Raw genomic sequence first — 13,505 nt, 5'->3', positions numbered from 1 at the left:
AGAAACACTGTTCTGAGATTTAGAAGTGTTCTAGTAACTACAGCTGTGGAGAGCACAGGGGCTAATAAGTGTCCAATGTGAGGTTCAAGGCATGTTCTAACTCCTGTCCTGCACACTTTTATTCAGCTCTATTTTTGATTGATTTTATTATATTGTGGATGCTATTTTTATTTATAAGCTGATTAATTTATGTCTAATTAAATGTAAATAGATGAAAGGGGAGACTTACTTTCAGCAGATTTACCTATCTGTTGTCACGTGACAAAGGTAACCATGCAAAATGAGAAGGGCCTGGGGAAAGAAACCCATTTCTGATGGCCATCTTATGCCATACATATACTAAAACCAGAATACATATCCATAATGCAAACCAAACTTGTGTTTATTTAGAGTTTTTTATTTCCATGATTTGCAAAAATAAATTCATCTGTAATTCACAAAGCCTAATGTGTTTCTGACTTCCTAGTATTGTTGGGAAACAGAAATACTTGAATAGTGTAAAAAGGGATGTTTATAAGATTTTATAAAATTGGCATCAAACTTTTGTACACTTATCTGAAAATCAAGTTTTAACAAACTGACTGCTGTAGCTTAAAGTCATTTGCTTTGCTATTCACGCTAAGACTTCAGCACTCACTGTCACCTGGAAATTTGTATCAGTGAGCATATTGATCACTCTTCACTTCGCCTTCCTTTGAGGGGAGATCTAATTTGAGGCTGCTGAGCTTTTTAACCTTTCCATGACTGTATCACTGTACAATTTGACTTGAACCCCAAGAGCAGGCAGGAGGAATAAATGGGGAGACTGCTAAGCAGTAAGAGGCACAATAAAGTAGAAAAATCTCTCTGGACTATATACTCGCATTTTGATTCCCTCATCAAATGTGTTTCTAAAGAGATGTGCTTTAAAAATTGTTAGTTCTCAGCTTTCTCCAGCAGTCTTCATTCCCTTGTACCTTTCAAGTACCTTTCATAGCTGTTTTAAAAACCCAAATGCTCTCCTTGACTCGACCTTTTCAATTTATAACACAGCAACAAGGTTACAAGATAATTTGCATTTAGATTATGTTTTCTTTGTAGGGATATCACAACACTGGATGTATGAATTTCGTAGTCCTACTTCTCACAGAAGTTCTTAGTATGGCCTGTGCTCTTAAAACACATAATAAAGGCAAATGCACTTCTGTGTAAAACATAGATAGATAGACAGACAGACAGATATTGAGTGAACAGAATTCATATCATCACTCATAGGAAAATGCTGAAATAACTTTAACAATCTGAAAACATTACTGCAGCTATAATCATTAGTACTATCTTGGTCTGTAAGTAGGACAGATCAGCCTCTCCAATGATGATTACCTTCCTGAATCTTATCCTGTATCTGTTTTTCTAATACGTGTTGTTTCCCAAGACAATTAAGAACTGGATACTAAGAACTGGCACAGAAATCTAGAACATTAAAATGAACTATTTCACAAACACAAATGAAAGAGAGCACAGAAAATTACAGAATCTATTTAAACAACAAGCTGTCAGCCTAAGGACAAATGAACTTATTAGATTTCAATAATCACATTTGGCATCTCCTCTTAATTGCACCTGGGAAGGCAAAACATGATGCAGCTGCTCCTGGCCGGATGGCAATGATATAAAGACTAGTGACAAAATTATCCAAACATGACCTTCCTTCCCCAAAAGCTGGATTGCCAGAAGTGCAGCCCAATGAAACTAATACTTTGCTTGATTTCTTTTCCATCACAATGTTTCTCTTTTCTGAGCAAACCAGGCAGAAAAAAAAGCATCAATGGCAGCTTTTTAAGAAGGGTTTCATTTGTTAGCTGTCCCTAATTTAATTCCTGTTTATGTTTCTATGCCCTCAAGCAAGCAGATGATAAGATTCTGGGGTAAACAGAATTGGATAATACTTCACATTGCAGTCCAGTAATAGGCTCATTAAATATCAAATTGATTTGCTAATTAATGAATCCCTTCAATATCTTTGTACGGTAGTGTTACTTTTCTGGGTTTTTTGTTGTTCTTTTTTCCTCAGATGCGGAAAACAAGAACTAAGGAGCTGAAGTATGCTTCCAGGCACACTCTCCAATGAGATCCCCATGTGTTACCAAGGTTTCTGAGGAAGAATCCATCAGATTCAAAAAAAGAGGGAGCTTTCAGCAGAGAATTTGCTTGGAAACCTTCACTCTGGAAATAATTTTCTCATTTAGACTCGAACTGCTTCAATCTACTGGTCTGACTGGCCCGTGCCAAACCTAGCTGTCTCAGTGGGGCTTCAGAGAAGTGTTGGGGAAGGCCACAAGCAATTCTTCTTCCTGCTGTTTAAAGGGTATCAGCTTCCCATTTCTTATTTGCATTTTAGTTAGTTATAGTGTGGACATGTGCAGGGAGTGTGGCTGGACAAAAATGCTATTGTTTTTGATTCATTATTACTTTGGATTTTATTTTCATTAATGTCAGGAGCACTTAGAATTATAAGCAGGCATTCTTTCAAGATGCATTTAAAGCAACAGAAACAAACTAAAAGTATTTCAATGGAACTATAATGTGAAAAAAATCCAAACATTTACTGACAACCTCAGTTGTGAGCCTCAAGGAGCTCACATCTAAAGAGGTAAGAGGCAGGAGGGCAACAAAGCTACATGTAATTTTTACACGTTTCACGACTGGCACAGATGCAAGACTGAGTCTTAAAGAGAGGGTCTTGTGAGTCACCCCAGCATGGCTGTAGCAGAGAGGAAAAGGCACTGAGGCAGGTGTGGGGAAAGTAAGTCTCCACCAACAAAAAAGAAATAGTTTGAAATTTCAGTTTAAACAGTAGAGCTGGGAGTCATCTTGCCCATGCTAAAGGTGACTGGTGGGTCAAAGGCGATGAGGACAGAGTTACTCAGTTCATTGTGATTTGTCTAGGACTATACCACGTCATTAGCTATTTTGACAAATGAGGGACAACTGTATTAAGACATAGTCAAGGGTGAAACCAAATGGCTACAACTGTAAACAGCATAATCATTTATCTTAATGACAGGAAAAGGGAGCTGTGGTAATTGCCAGAGAAAAAATGGGGTCAGCACCGTTCTTTAATATGGGACAAACTGACATGTGCAATGAGAAAGGCAAGAACCCATGGAGAATAAGGAGGTAAGAAAAATGAAGCGGGGCAAACAGCAGGTGATTAAGGAGATGGAAGTCAGTGGGACTTCCTCAGGAGTGAGGAAAATTCAGTGCCTGTGACTATCCTGGTTTTGGCTGGGATAAAGTTATTTTCTTCCTAGTAGCTGGTATAGTGCTGTGTTTTAGATTTTAGTATGAGAATAATGTTGATAACACACTGATGTTTTAGTTGTTGGTCAGTAATGTTTACACTAGTCAAGGACTTTTCAGCTTCCCATGCTCTGCCAGGTGCACAAGAAGCTGGGAGGGGGCACAGCCAGGACAGCTGGTCCAAACTGGCCAAAGGGCTATTCCATACCATATGACCTCATGCTCAGTATATAAACTGGGGGGAGTTGGCCAGGGGGCAGAGATTGCTGCTCAGGGTCTGGCTGGGCGTCCATCGGTGGGTGGCGAGCAGTTGTATCACTGTTTTTTTCCTGGGTTTTGTTCCTCTCTCTCCCTTTTGTTGTTTTCCTTCTCATTACAATCATTATTGTTGTTATTTTTTTGTTCCAATTATTAAACTGTTCTTATCTCAGCCCACGAGTTTTCTCACTTTTGCTCTTACGATTCTCTCCCCCATCCCACCGGGGGGGAGAGTGAGCAAGCGGCTGCGTGGGGCTTGGTTGCCGACTGGGGCTAAACCATAACAGTGACACAGGAGGAAGTAGAAGGAAAACTGAAGGTAGGCATGATAGTTGCATTACAAGTAATTTTTTTCTTGGAATAAAAGGTAAGACCTTTGCAGAAAAAAGGACTGGATTGAGGAGTGAAAAAATGGCTAAGATTACAGATACAGCATTCATTTATAATGCAGAATAAAAAAGTTTACTTAGGAATAATGTATTTGTAATGGCACAAATTGAGTGAAGATGGTCTTAGCGGCTCAGATGAACCTTGTAATAGGGAAAAAGCATCCAAAGAGTCACGTAGAAGTGAGCCAAGGAGAGAACTGATACCCAAATGAAGGAAAGGAAGGGCAAGGAGCAGCAAGCTGTAAGCTACAAGGACTGAAGGCAATAAAAAGGCTAAGTGGGAGAGGAAGCCAAACTGTAATCCCATGTCCCCACTCTCCAGCTGGCAGTGGCTGGAGAGTGAGGACACAAGCACAGCCCAGGGATGGCAGTTGTGAAGATCAGTGGCAGGACAGTTTGTGTCCGGACAGCCATCACGGGACTGCAGCAGGACGGGGGGCTGAGCAGGCTGACAGGGCCAAGCCACACTGGTGGCTGTGACATGCCCACAAGGGGGTTCTTTGCGCTTGGGAAGACATAAGGGCTTCATGCGAGTGGTGCTGGCGCAGCCTCAAGACACAGTCCCAGAGACCGGCCCGAGAGGCTTCGCCGCCATTGAAGGGCCCTTCCCCTCCCCCTCAGCACCGCCAGGCACGTGACCCCGCCTCCCGCGCCTCGCACCTGGGCACGCTCACCCAGCGCATGCGCGCTCGCCCCGCCTTGCCACAGGTAAGATCGCGCGTGCGCAGCCCGCGCGCACATGCGCGGTGAGTGCGGCGTGGTGGCGCCTGCGCGCTAGGGATTGTGGCGGGGGGCGGGGCGGGCCGCGGGCTGAGGCGCCGGGGGCCGCGGGCGCGGCGGGCTCGGTTACCGGCGCCCTGCGGGCCAGCCCCGCCGCCGCTCCCTCCTCCGCCTCCTCCTCTGCCTCCTCCTCCTCGCCGCCGCAGCTGGCGCTGCTCGTGATGCAGCCGTGCGGCGGCGAGGAGGCGGCGGCGGCTGGGGCGGCGGGGGGGGTGCTGCCGCTCCCGGGCGCCGACCCACCGCTGCCGCCCCCCGGTAGCGGCGGCCTCATGTTATTCTACGAGCTGGGGGGCCCCGGCGACGGCGAAGCCGAGGCGGGGGAGGAGGCCGAGGCGGCGGGCGGCGAGAGCACGGCCAGCCCGGAGGAGCTGGAGGAGGAGGAGGCGGCGACGGCGGCGGCGGCGGCGACGACTTCGAGCGGCGAAGCGGCGGCGGGCGGCGGCTGCAAGAGCTGCACCTACCAGGGCTGCAGCGAGACCACCACGCAGGTAGTGAAGCAGCGCAAGCCCTGGATGTGCAAGCGCCACCGCAACAAGATTTACAAGGACAAGTACAAGCGCAAGAAGAGCGACCAGGCCCTGGGGGGCGGCGGGGCGGCCGCCGCGGGGGGCGGCCCGCGGGCCGAGGTGAGGCACCGGGGGACGGGCGGTGGTGGTGGTGGTGTGGGCCTCAGCAGGGCCTCGTCGGGTGGTGAAGTCGGTGGGCAGCCCGGCTGCCTGCCTCTGGGGGTAGGGGCTTCCTGTGGAACATCGGTTTCTGTCAGACGGAATGGGACCTTTCAGCCCAGAGGAAAGGGAAGAAGTCTCTGGTACCGGCAGCGAAGGACAGCCTAGAGTTTGCTCTTCCTCTAGTGCAAGGGCAAACCCCATTTCTTGTTTCTTTTCTGATATAAATTGTTGCAACTTACAACTATACTAGAAGATTCAGAAAAAAAATTCTTGCTAAAAGTTGCTTGGCTGTGCAGTGTGTGTTTATTGCACAGGAGGAAAGATGAAAGTATAGATCTAAGATGTCAGTCCTCTTGCCTAGTTGGTACTGAAATGTGGGGTTTTAAAGTAACAAAAACCATTGGGTATCAGATTATATTGTATATAAAAATAAGTTGTGTAGGTTCTTCAAGATACCTGTTGATTTTTTTATATTAAATGGCAGTTAAATATTTAGTCCACTGATAGTTGATACTTACTTTCATAAACTTAGGTGTACTGTTTCGATGGGGAAGTATTGTCAGTGGGAGAACTGATGCTAACGTTCAACTTTTTAGATATTTTTTTTTCCTACGGTTTGTGACTCAGCCAGGATAACAGTTTCTGATGGTTGCTTGCACTGAGTTAGCTTTTAAGATCTTGTATTTAGATGAGGTAGAAAGAGGGAAATGGTTTTACTTTTGAAGGTGCTGGCTAGTTTGTGCTTGAAGGGACAAGTATAAAATAGTGGTTGCCAGAAGAAAAAAATCTTACCTGGCGCTCCTGGTAAAAGCAACCCTTTTTTGTCAGCACAGCTGTCTCTGGAGTTGTGTGACTGGGAACTGATCTAACTGCAAACTAACCATCAAAAAAACTTTTCTTTTTCTGATTTTCTTCATATAAATATAATAGTAACCATATTGGGTGTTGCACCAAAGAATCTTTTTTTGTCTAGCTGTAAAAGCTGCCATGAAGCAGGTGCCTAAGAAAAAGCCAAGTGTACGTGATGCTGCTAGGGAATATTCTCCCAGCTTCTTTCTCTTTCAGCTCAAAGGACTTGCTGAGACTGGTGTGGGTTTTTTGATGTATTTTGTAACTCTAAGCGATGTCTGGTCCATGTACTTTTTCAGATTTTTGTTGAACTCTTGTAAACTCTCAGCATCCATTACATTCTGATAGTTTCTTCAGGTCTGCTACCTGGTTTGAATTATCTCCTTCTTGTTTTTGAACCTGGCTGCTGTTAACTTAATTTGCTGGTTAGTGTTCACATTAGAAGATACAGTGAATGACTAATTCCTGTTCAGTTTGTGACACTTACTTGGTAGGCTTGCCTGTAAGTTGTTTCCTTCCTGCAGTGAAAAGGTGTAGCGTGCTTGTTTCTGAGTGAAAAGTTGTGCGCTTTTATTATCCTTGTTGCCATTCTGTGAACCTTCTCTAGTTCTAGTAGCTACTTCTCTTTTAGATGAGAGAACAGAAAGTGCACACAGTATTCAAGCTATGGGTGAATTCTAGATTTATATACCAGCATGATTTCCCCTCTTCTCTCTTCCTTTCCTAATAGTTCATCATGCTCAGTTCATGATGTGTCTACACAAATACTTGTGCTAGTTCAGAAAAGGGGACAGTATGGGAGAAGGGTAAATTTGCTGCATTTCATGTAGTGAGGGGTTTAGACTTTTTAGTCTTTTGGTAACATGAAATAGTGATTATTGCATGTTAGAAGAGAGCAGGCTTGCTTCTCCCAGTTTCTGCAAGTGCAGGTTGCTTTGAATGTTATGAAATTAAGGCCTGAACTTGCAGAAGAAAGGATATTTAGTGCTAAATTTAGTGTGCTTTTTTTTGCAGTGGTGTCTATCAAGGCCCCACAAGATACTGTTGTCTTGTGGGGTCAGAGTTAGACTCCTAATAGAAGTTTCATGTTTCACTTGTGTGGACAGGATTGAAGTGAAAAATAGTGGGATACTTTGTTGTTGTTCTTGCTTGAACCCTTTCAAGTAAATGGAAGTGTCAGTAAGTTGTGAATTTAATACACATAGGATTTACCATTGGTTGAAATTTGCCAAGCCATGAATATTTTCTCTACAGCAGATTGTAGAGCCACGCTGTTTAGAAGACAGTCTAATTCATATGACTGGTGATTGTACAAGGAACAGAATAAACTTACAAAGGAAAAAACATGTAGATTTTACTGTCTCTTGCCTGTGGCTTTGACAAGTTCATAATAGTATTCTGAAGTATGTTTTGTTTTCCTATTAAAAGTGTTATTGTCATTCCTACCCAATTGCAAATGTTAAATATCATTCAATTCCACAAGCTGGAGATTGAGCTGTTGTGAATTACTTCATTTTTAAGAAATGCAATCAAATAAATTCAAGCCATTAACTAGCCATAGTAACCTGGTTAGTTCTGCAATTTAGAAGATTAACTCAGCTGCATTGTTTCACTGTGACTGATGAAATAGTGAAAATAACGTGGAAAGAAGAGGCCAATTCTTGAATAGATATGTTTCCATTCTTGTGCTGTTATGTTCCTCTGCCGATTAATGAGGCAAACATTGTTTGCTCTTGGGACTTTCTGTGGTGACAAGTAAATGTATCATTATATCAGGGTTTATAGTCTCACTTCTCTATTTTTATTTTCTTTCATGTGCAGGATAGTGTTGAAGGTTCAGTTTCAGTTTCAAAACAGAGAACAGGATCCATTGGAGATCGCCCAGCAAGACCTACTCTTTTAGAACAAGTATTGAATAAAAAGAGGCTGGTAAGTTTTTTTTTTCTTAGAGGTTTTGAACTCAACTAAAGGCAGCGTGACAATGTTTAACTGTCACCCTTGTGAAAGATGAAAATCACTTTAATGATCGTACACCATGTGCATATTTTCAAATTTGAAACACGCTGCAGAGCAGATGCAGGTCTCAGCATCTGCGCGAAGGATATTAAGGTGACTAAATTTAATGATCACTGCCATGTTAACTGATGTTGAGTATTTTGGTAGTACCCCGTAGACATGGTTATTTCTGTAGGGTAAATAGTGTGTATAGTATAACCGAGATGTTTTTAGCTTGTTAAACCAACTTGTGTAAAGCTTTAGATAGAACAATGCATGGACTCTAGGTCTGATGTAAGCCTTAATTACTGTAGTGTGTTTTAAAAGTTGTAGACCTATCATATCACACTTAAAATTGCATATATATTTGTTGATAAAGCAATCTGTGTAAGCAAACAGTGTGACTTGTAATTAGACTGCATGAATGGCATGTGTTCTAAGTTTTGAAATGTTTTTTTTTGTTCCTGTAAGTGTATTTAAAGAATTAAGCCCAATGAAGGGAAATATTTCAGTACTTACTGTTCCTTGGGCAGCTTCATTACTTTCTATGTTATTAGTTTTTACAGTCCCCTTTCTCTAAAAGCTAATAGGACTGTTTGCCTGTTCTCTCTGTTAGCTATGCAAAGCAATTTAACGATACTCATTAAAGTGCTGTAGTCCTTGTTCAGAAATTTGAAACATCTTTAAAGAAACATTGTATCAGTCTTAAGTATACAGCTATATAGATTTATTTTCTTGAATTCTTTCTCAATAATAGCACCTATTTAATGATTATGTCTAAAACTCGGAGAGGTATCTGTAGCTCTTTAGCTTTTACAATAAAAAAGTACTGAACTGTGGAGTTTATTTTTCCCATTATCTGTTGTTCTTCATGCCCTGCTTACTGAATTGTTGTCCCCTTTCCTGGCTGTTTCTATTCATGTGGCCTTTAATTAAATTTGAAAGGTATCTTATTAATGAAACATTATTTTTTCTAGAAATATAGCAACCAGAAGCTCTTTAAATAGATGTTGAGAGCTTTTATACAGAGTTATGTCAAGGCTCTTCAAGAATTGAGGTTTCCTTGCAGTATTCTGGTGAAGTGAGATTCAGATTCTCCTTGATCTGGTTCTTGCTCTTCTCTCTCTGCTCTGACTCTGTTTCTGTAATTCAGCATTATTTCTTCTAGAATTTCTTCTTTGTTTTGTGCCTATCTACACAACACAAGGCCTGAGGGATATGTGGTGACCCAGAAAGATCTCTCGCGGCCTGTTGCATCCAAGGCTGTTCCGTACCTTGCATTCCTGCACGTGAAAGTTACTGCATGTCACTGGTAGCTGCTGGCAGGTCGATTGCTTGGAAGTGCCAAGTCGTTTGTGCTTGCTTATAAGTTTCTTGCGTGTGGTTAATCTCTGCGAGGAGAGGCTTTTGTGGTGGCCCTTGTGCGCCTGGATGCGTGTCTTGCACTGGATAAAGATGTAGAAAGCAGAGGCAAAGGGCTGAGAAGCAGCAAGCTGTGGATGGAGAACCTGAAGCACCTTAATGTCATAAGTCAGCTGTAGATAAAGAACTACTTACTGCAGAACTACCCTGTTGATAGTTCTTGACTTGATAAAGCTAATGTAAGGTAAGGAAAAGGTGTCTGTGCATCTGTTCAGTGAGCCTGTTTGTTATTAGTAACTGCTTTCAGTGTCCGATTCACTTATCTTACCTGTTCAGTGCTGCTGTAGGTGTGAGTTATATGCAGAATAGTTGTTTTCAATTATAATCTCTGCAGAATTGCCCTTAATAGGATAAAGTTCTAGACCCTGCCCTGGAAGTTGCTGGTCCTTTTGCATGTAAATCTGCATTCCAGAGTCGCAGTACCTCTTTGGTTGCATCCGTGAAGTGACCACGTATAATGAGCAACTAGTCTAGGGAATTAATTGAGCTGAAAAACAACCTTTTTCCTGCTTTAATTTTTGGAAGGATCCATTCCCAACCTGATTTGACATTACAAACACTTGTGGTGCCACCATGTAGGAAAGAGTGAACAACCAAAGTTGGATCACACACTGCAGCTGTTCAGGCCAGGAGCCAGATGCAAATAGTTTCAGATACTTTTGTCTTTTCACTGAGGCAGAGGTTTTTTTAACTCATTCCTTGTGGCTGGACTGCTGTTTTGAATTGTTGGGAAATTATTGAACACTCAGTGAACATAGAATCATAGAGTATCTCGAGTTGGAAGGGACCCATAAGGATCATTGAGTCCAACTCCCTACTCCTCACAGGACTACCTAAAGCTAAACCATATGACTAAGAGCATCATCCAGATGCTTGAACTCTAACAGGTATGTGAGCTTTGCTGTAGAATTATAGTATTTTATGGATTTATTATAGTATTTTTGAGCTCTCTGCAGTGGGAAATGTAGAAATTGGCTCAAAACTGAAGCACAATTGAAGAGTGTTTTCAATATGTCAGTAGATTACGCCTGTTTGCTATCTTTATGGTTTTTGTGATATTGTATATTCTTTATATTCTGAATCTGCTTTCAGGATGTGTATTAATGCTGCTTGTGGTTACCTGCTGATGTCCTGAAACCGTTTCTAGATTTTTTTTTGTGAGCATGTTTTGTAATTCTTCAGCATTTAATTCAACTCTCATTCGTATGGGTGTACTGGTTTTGACTGGGATACAGTTAATTTTCTTCACAGTAGCTTGTGTAGGCTGTGTTTTGGGTTTGTGATGAAAACAGCATTGATAACAGTGATGTTTTAGTTATTGCTGAGCAGTGCGTCCTCCCACTGGTGGGGGGAATGAGCGAGATGCTGTGTGATGCTTAGTTGCCTACCGGGGTTAAACCACAACAATGGGTAATGCGCAAATTGATTTAATGGAAAAATATTATAACAAACTTAGTCACTGTGGTAGCTATTTAATATATGTGAGTTCTTTAAAGTCTGCTTTCTCTTTCTTGCAGTCCCTACTGAGAAGCCCAGAAGTAGTGCAGTTTCTACAGAAACAACAGCAACTGTTAAGTCAACAGGCTTTGGAACAAAGGCAGCAACAGTTTCAAGGAGCACCTGGGTAATCAGAACAGATCAATGACCTGCAGATGAGTCTGGTGCTGAAGGAGGAATAGGATGTGTATTTTATATAAATACAAAGAATCTCTAGTTTAAAGGAAAACTAAAGTTGCTGCTGTTACGTATTCCACTTGTTTCTTGTTTGCACTTTTGAGGTTTTGAGTTGCTTGGGTGTCTGCAAACTTGTGAGAAAATCTGGAGGAGTCTATTTTTTGATTCTTTTTAAAACTTCATTTTAATGTTTAATTTTTTAATAGAAATTTGTTTATATTAGTAATGTTTAGCTGTACACCCTTTTCCTACCAAAGTCTTCCACTAAATTAACATTTTTCTATATAAGGATTTACTGTTAATCAAGTCACTCTTTGATGACAATCATTGAAGGAAGTCAGTTACTTTCTATGGAAGTAGTGAAATAAAGTCCTGAATTTGAGCCAGTCCAGTGGCATGACCTAACAGTGATTGCTCAGGGATATGAGAAACTTAGGTCCAGAATGATTTTGCACTAAAGGCTGAAGACAACATGCCATCAAGAAGTTGATCCAGTGGCTCAGAAAAGTGCAAATCAGGTAATCCTCCTGCTATATATTCATTGTCTGCAAGTTGAGTAGGTTTGAAATGCTTCATTGTCTGTGCAAAGCATGTGAAAGAATTTGTGTTTAAAAGTTCCAAAAGAGATAAATGGCAAAAAGCTTTAGAGGAGAATTAGGTGGAATGTATGCAACTGAGAGTTGGACCTTGTTTTGTGGAGTTATTTGTAAGGACCAACCTCTTATACATGAAATGTAACTTAATTACAGACGAGAATATCAATCGACTAAATTAAATTTTAAAGCTTTTAACTCACAATAGCAAATGCATCCAAAACCTAAAATGTAATTGTGAATTTTTTTGCTTTATGTAGTCTTTTTCTTCTAAAAAAAGATACAGTTAAAATTCTTCTATTAAGACAACTGATACCTAATCAGGACTAGTGCTGGACTTCTCAGGTTTTCAGCCAATTCAGATGAACTTGCAATTGATTGGGTTAAGAATCCAAACACTGTATCATATAAGTGTTGGATCCCATGTTTTGTTTTTAAAACAAAGTTTTGTATTAAACCACATTTCCGGATAGAGGTTATCTGAGTGGTGTAGGTGCTTATTAAAGTACTACTCTGATATTGTAGCAGTTTGATCTGCTAAATAATATCTCTTCTGGAGTATTTGTTAGTCTTGGGAATTTTTACAAGCTGTGCTTTGTGTACGTATAGAACTTGTTCTGTAGGGATTTATTGTATTTAGCATTGTGCAAGTTGTTCTTAAAAAATAAATTGAAAACCTTTGTATCAACAGTTCTGGACCAATAAGTGTTTGAGTAAAATCGTTGTTTTTCTTTAAAAAACAAAAACAAAGCCTGTTCTTTTTTCTTTCTGTTAAATTTGTGTGGTGGTGTTTTTTCTATACTAAAATGGCTAGCTCTGACTAGGTGACATTAACACTTTTGTGTTCCAAGGCTCTTGTTATAGGAAGTTATTTTAGGTTTAAGTAAAATCACATTACTCTTTGCAGTGTGTCAGAATATATGTGAAAATGTAATGGGCTGAAATTGTAGAATAAAGTATTCGCTTTTGTTTTAAGTGGTCAGCTTATGAAAGCATTTAGGTGAACAGATCTCATTAAACTTCTTAAATAAACAAACCCTCATGGTAGAAAAGGGGCACAGGGAGTGTTTGTTAAGACAGTGCTGAACAAGTTGGTTACCTCAAAACAAATGAAACTTGCTGAAGATATGCATAGATATGTTCAGCATAGTGCAGCTCACCTATCCTGTATTTCTGGTGGTCTGTGGTATCAGTGCCTGACAGGCTGGTGCAGATGTCAGGAGATGTGCTGGTAACAGGGCTGTCCCATTTGGGCAGAGTGTTGGATGGGATTCCCAAGCCGTGTGTGAACCCATCAGTGTCCGTGTGGCTCCAAGACCATTGTCTTCTACTGCCTTGGTTCTGTTACTGCAGAACGAAATCTGAATTTTAGGAAGATTAAAACCTGACTTCTGTAAGGGTATGTTCTTACTATATCTCTTCTTTTCCTTGAGCAGTTTGAGATCTGCACAGCTGCAAGTCTGTCTTTCCACTGCTGTCAGTCTGGTCCGCAGCTAGGGCTTCTGCCATCGGGCAGCATCACTGCTTGTTAACTGCCTGTCAGATCAGGGCTGCCTCCTTCAAAAGTAAGCTGAACCATCCTCTTGAATCTTCAA

The 13,505-nt window shown here is 41.3% G+C and overlaps 1 protein-coding gene across 1 annotated transcript in view; it reads left to right on the top strand.

The window, feature by feature from the left end:
- Positions 1 to 12,813, top strand: part of RFXAP (regulatory factor X associated protein) — a 32,335-nt gene extending 19,522 nt beyond the window's left edge. The window contains exons 2-5 of the mRNA XM_075498226.1: positions 3,047 to 3,159; positions 4,708 to 5,335; positions 8,048 to 8,155; positions 11,161 to 12,813. Coding sequence (XP_075354341.1) covers positions 3,047 to 3,159; positions 4,708 to 5,335; positions 8,048 to 8,155; positions 11,161 to 11,271 — 960 coding nt within the window. The 3' untranslated portion in view covers positions 11,272 to 12,813. The remainder of the gene's footprint in view (positions 1 to 3,046; positions 3,160 to 4,707; positions 5,336 to 8,047; positions 8,156 to 11,160) is intronic.
- The last annotated feature ends 692 nt before the right edge of the window (positions 12,814 to 13,505 follow it).

The sequence above is a fragment of the Mycteria americana genome, chromosome 1, assembly GCF_035582795.1.
Source record: "Mycteria americana isolate JAX WOST 10 ecotype Jacksonville Zoo and Gardens chromosome 1, USCA_MyAme_1.0, whole genome shotgun sequence".
In the NCBI taxonomy this organism is placed as follows: domain Eukaryota; kingdom Metazoa; phylum Chordata; class Aves; order Ciconiiformes; family Ciconiidae; genus Mycteria; species Mycteria americana.
Note: the sequence above shows the minus strand (reverse complement) of the source record. Positions and strands in the feature narration are given on the sequence as shown.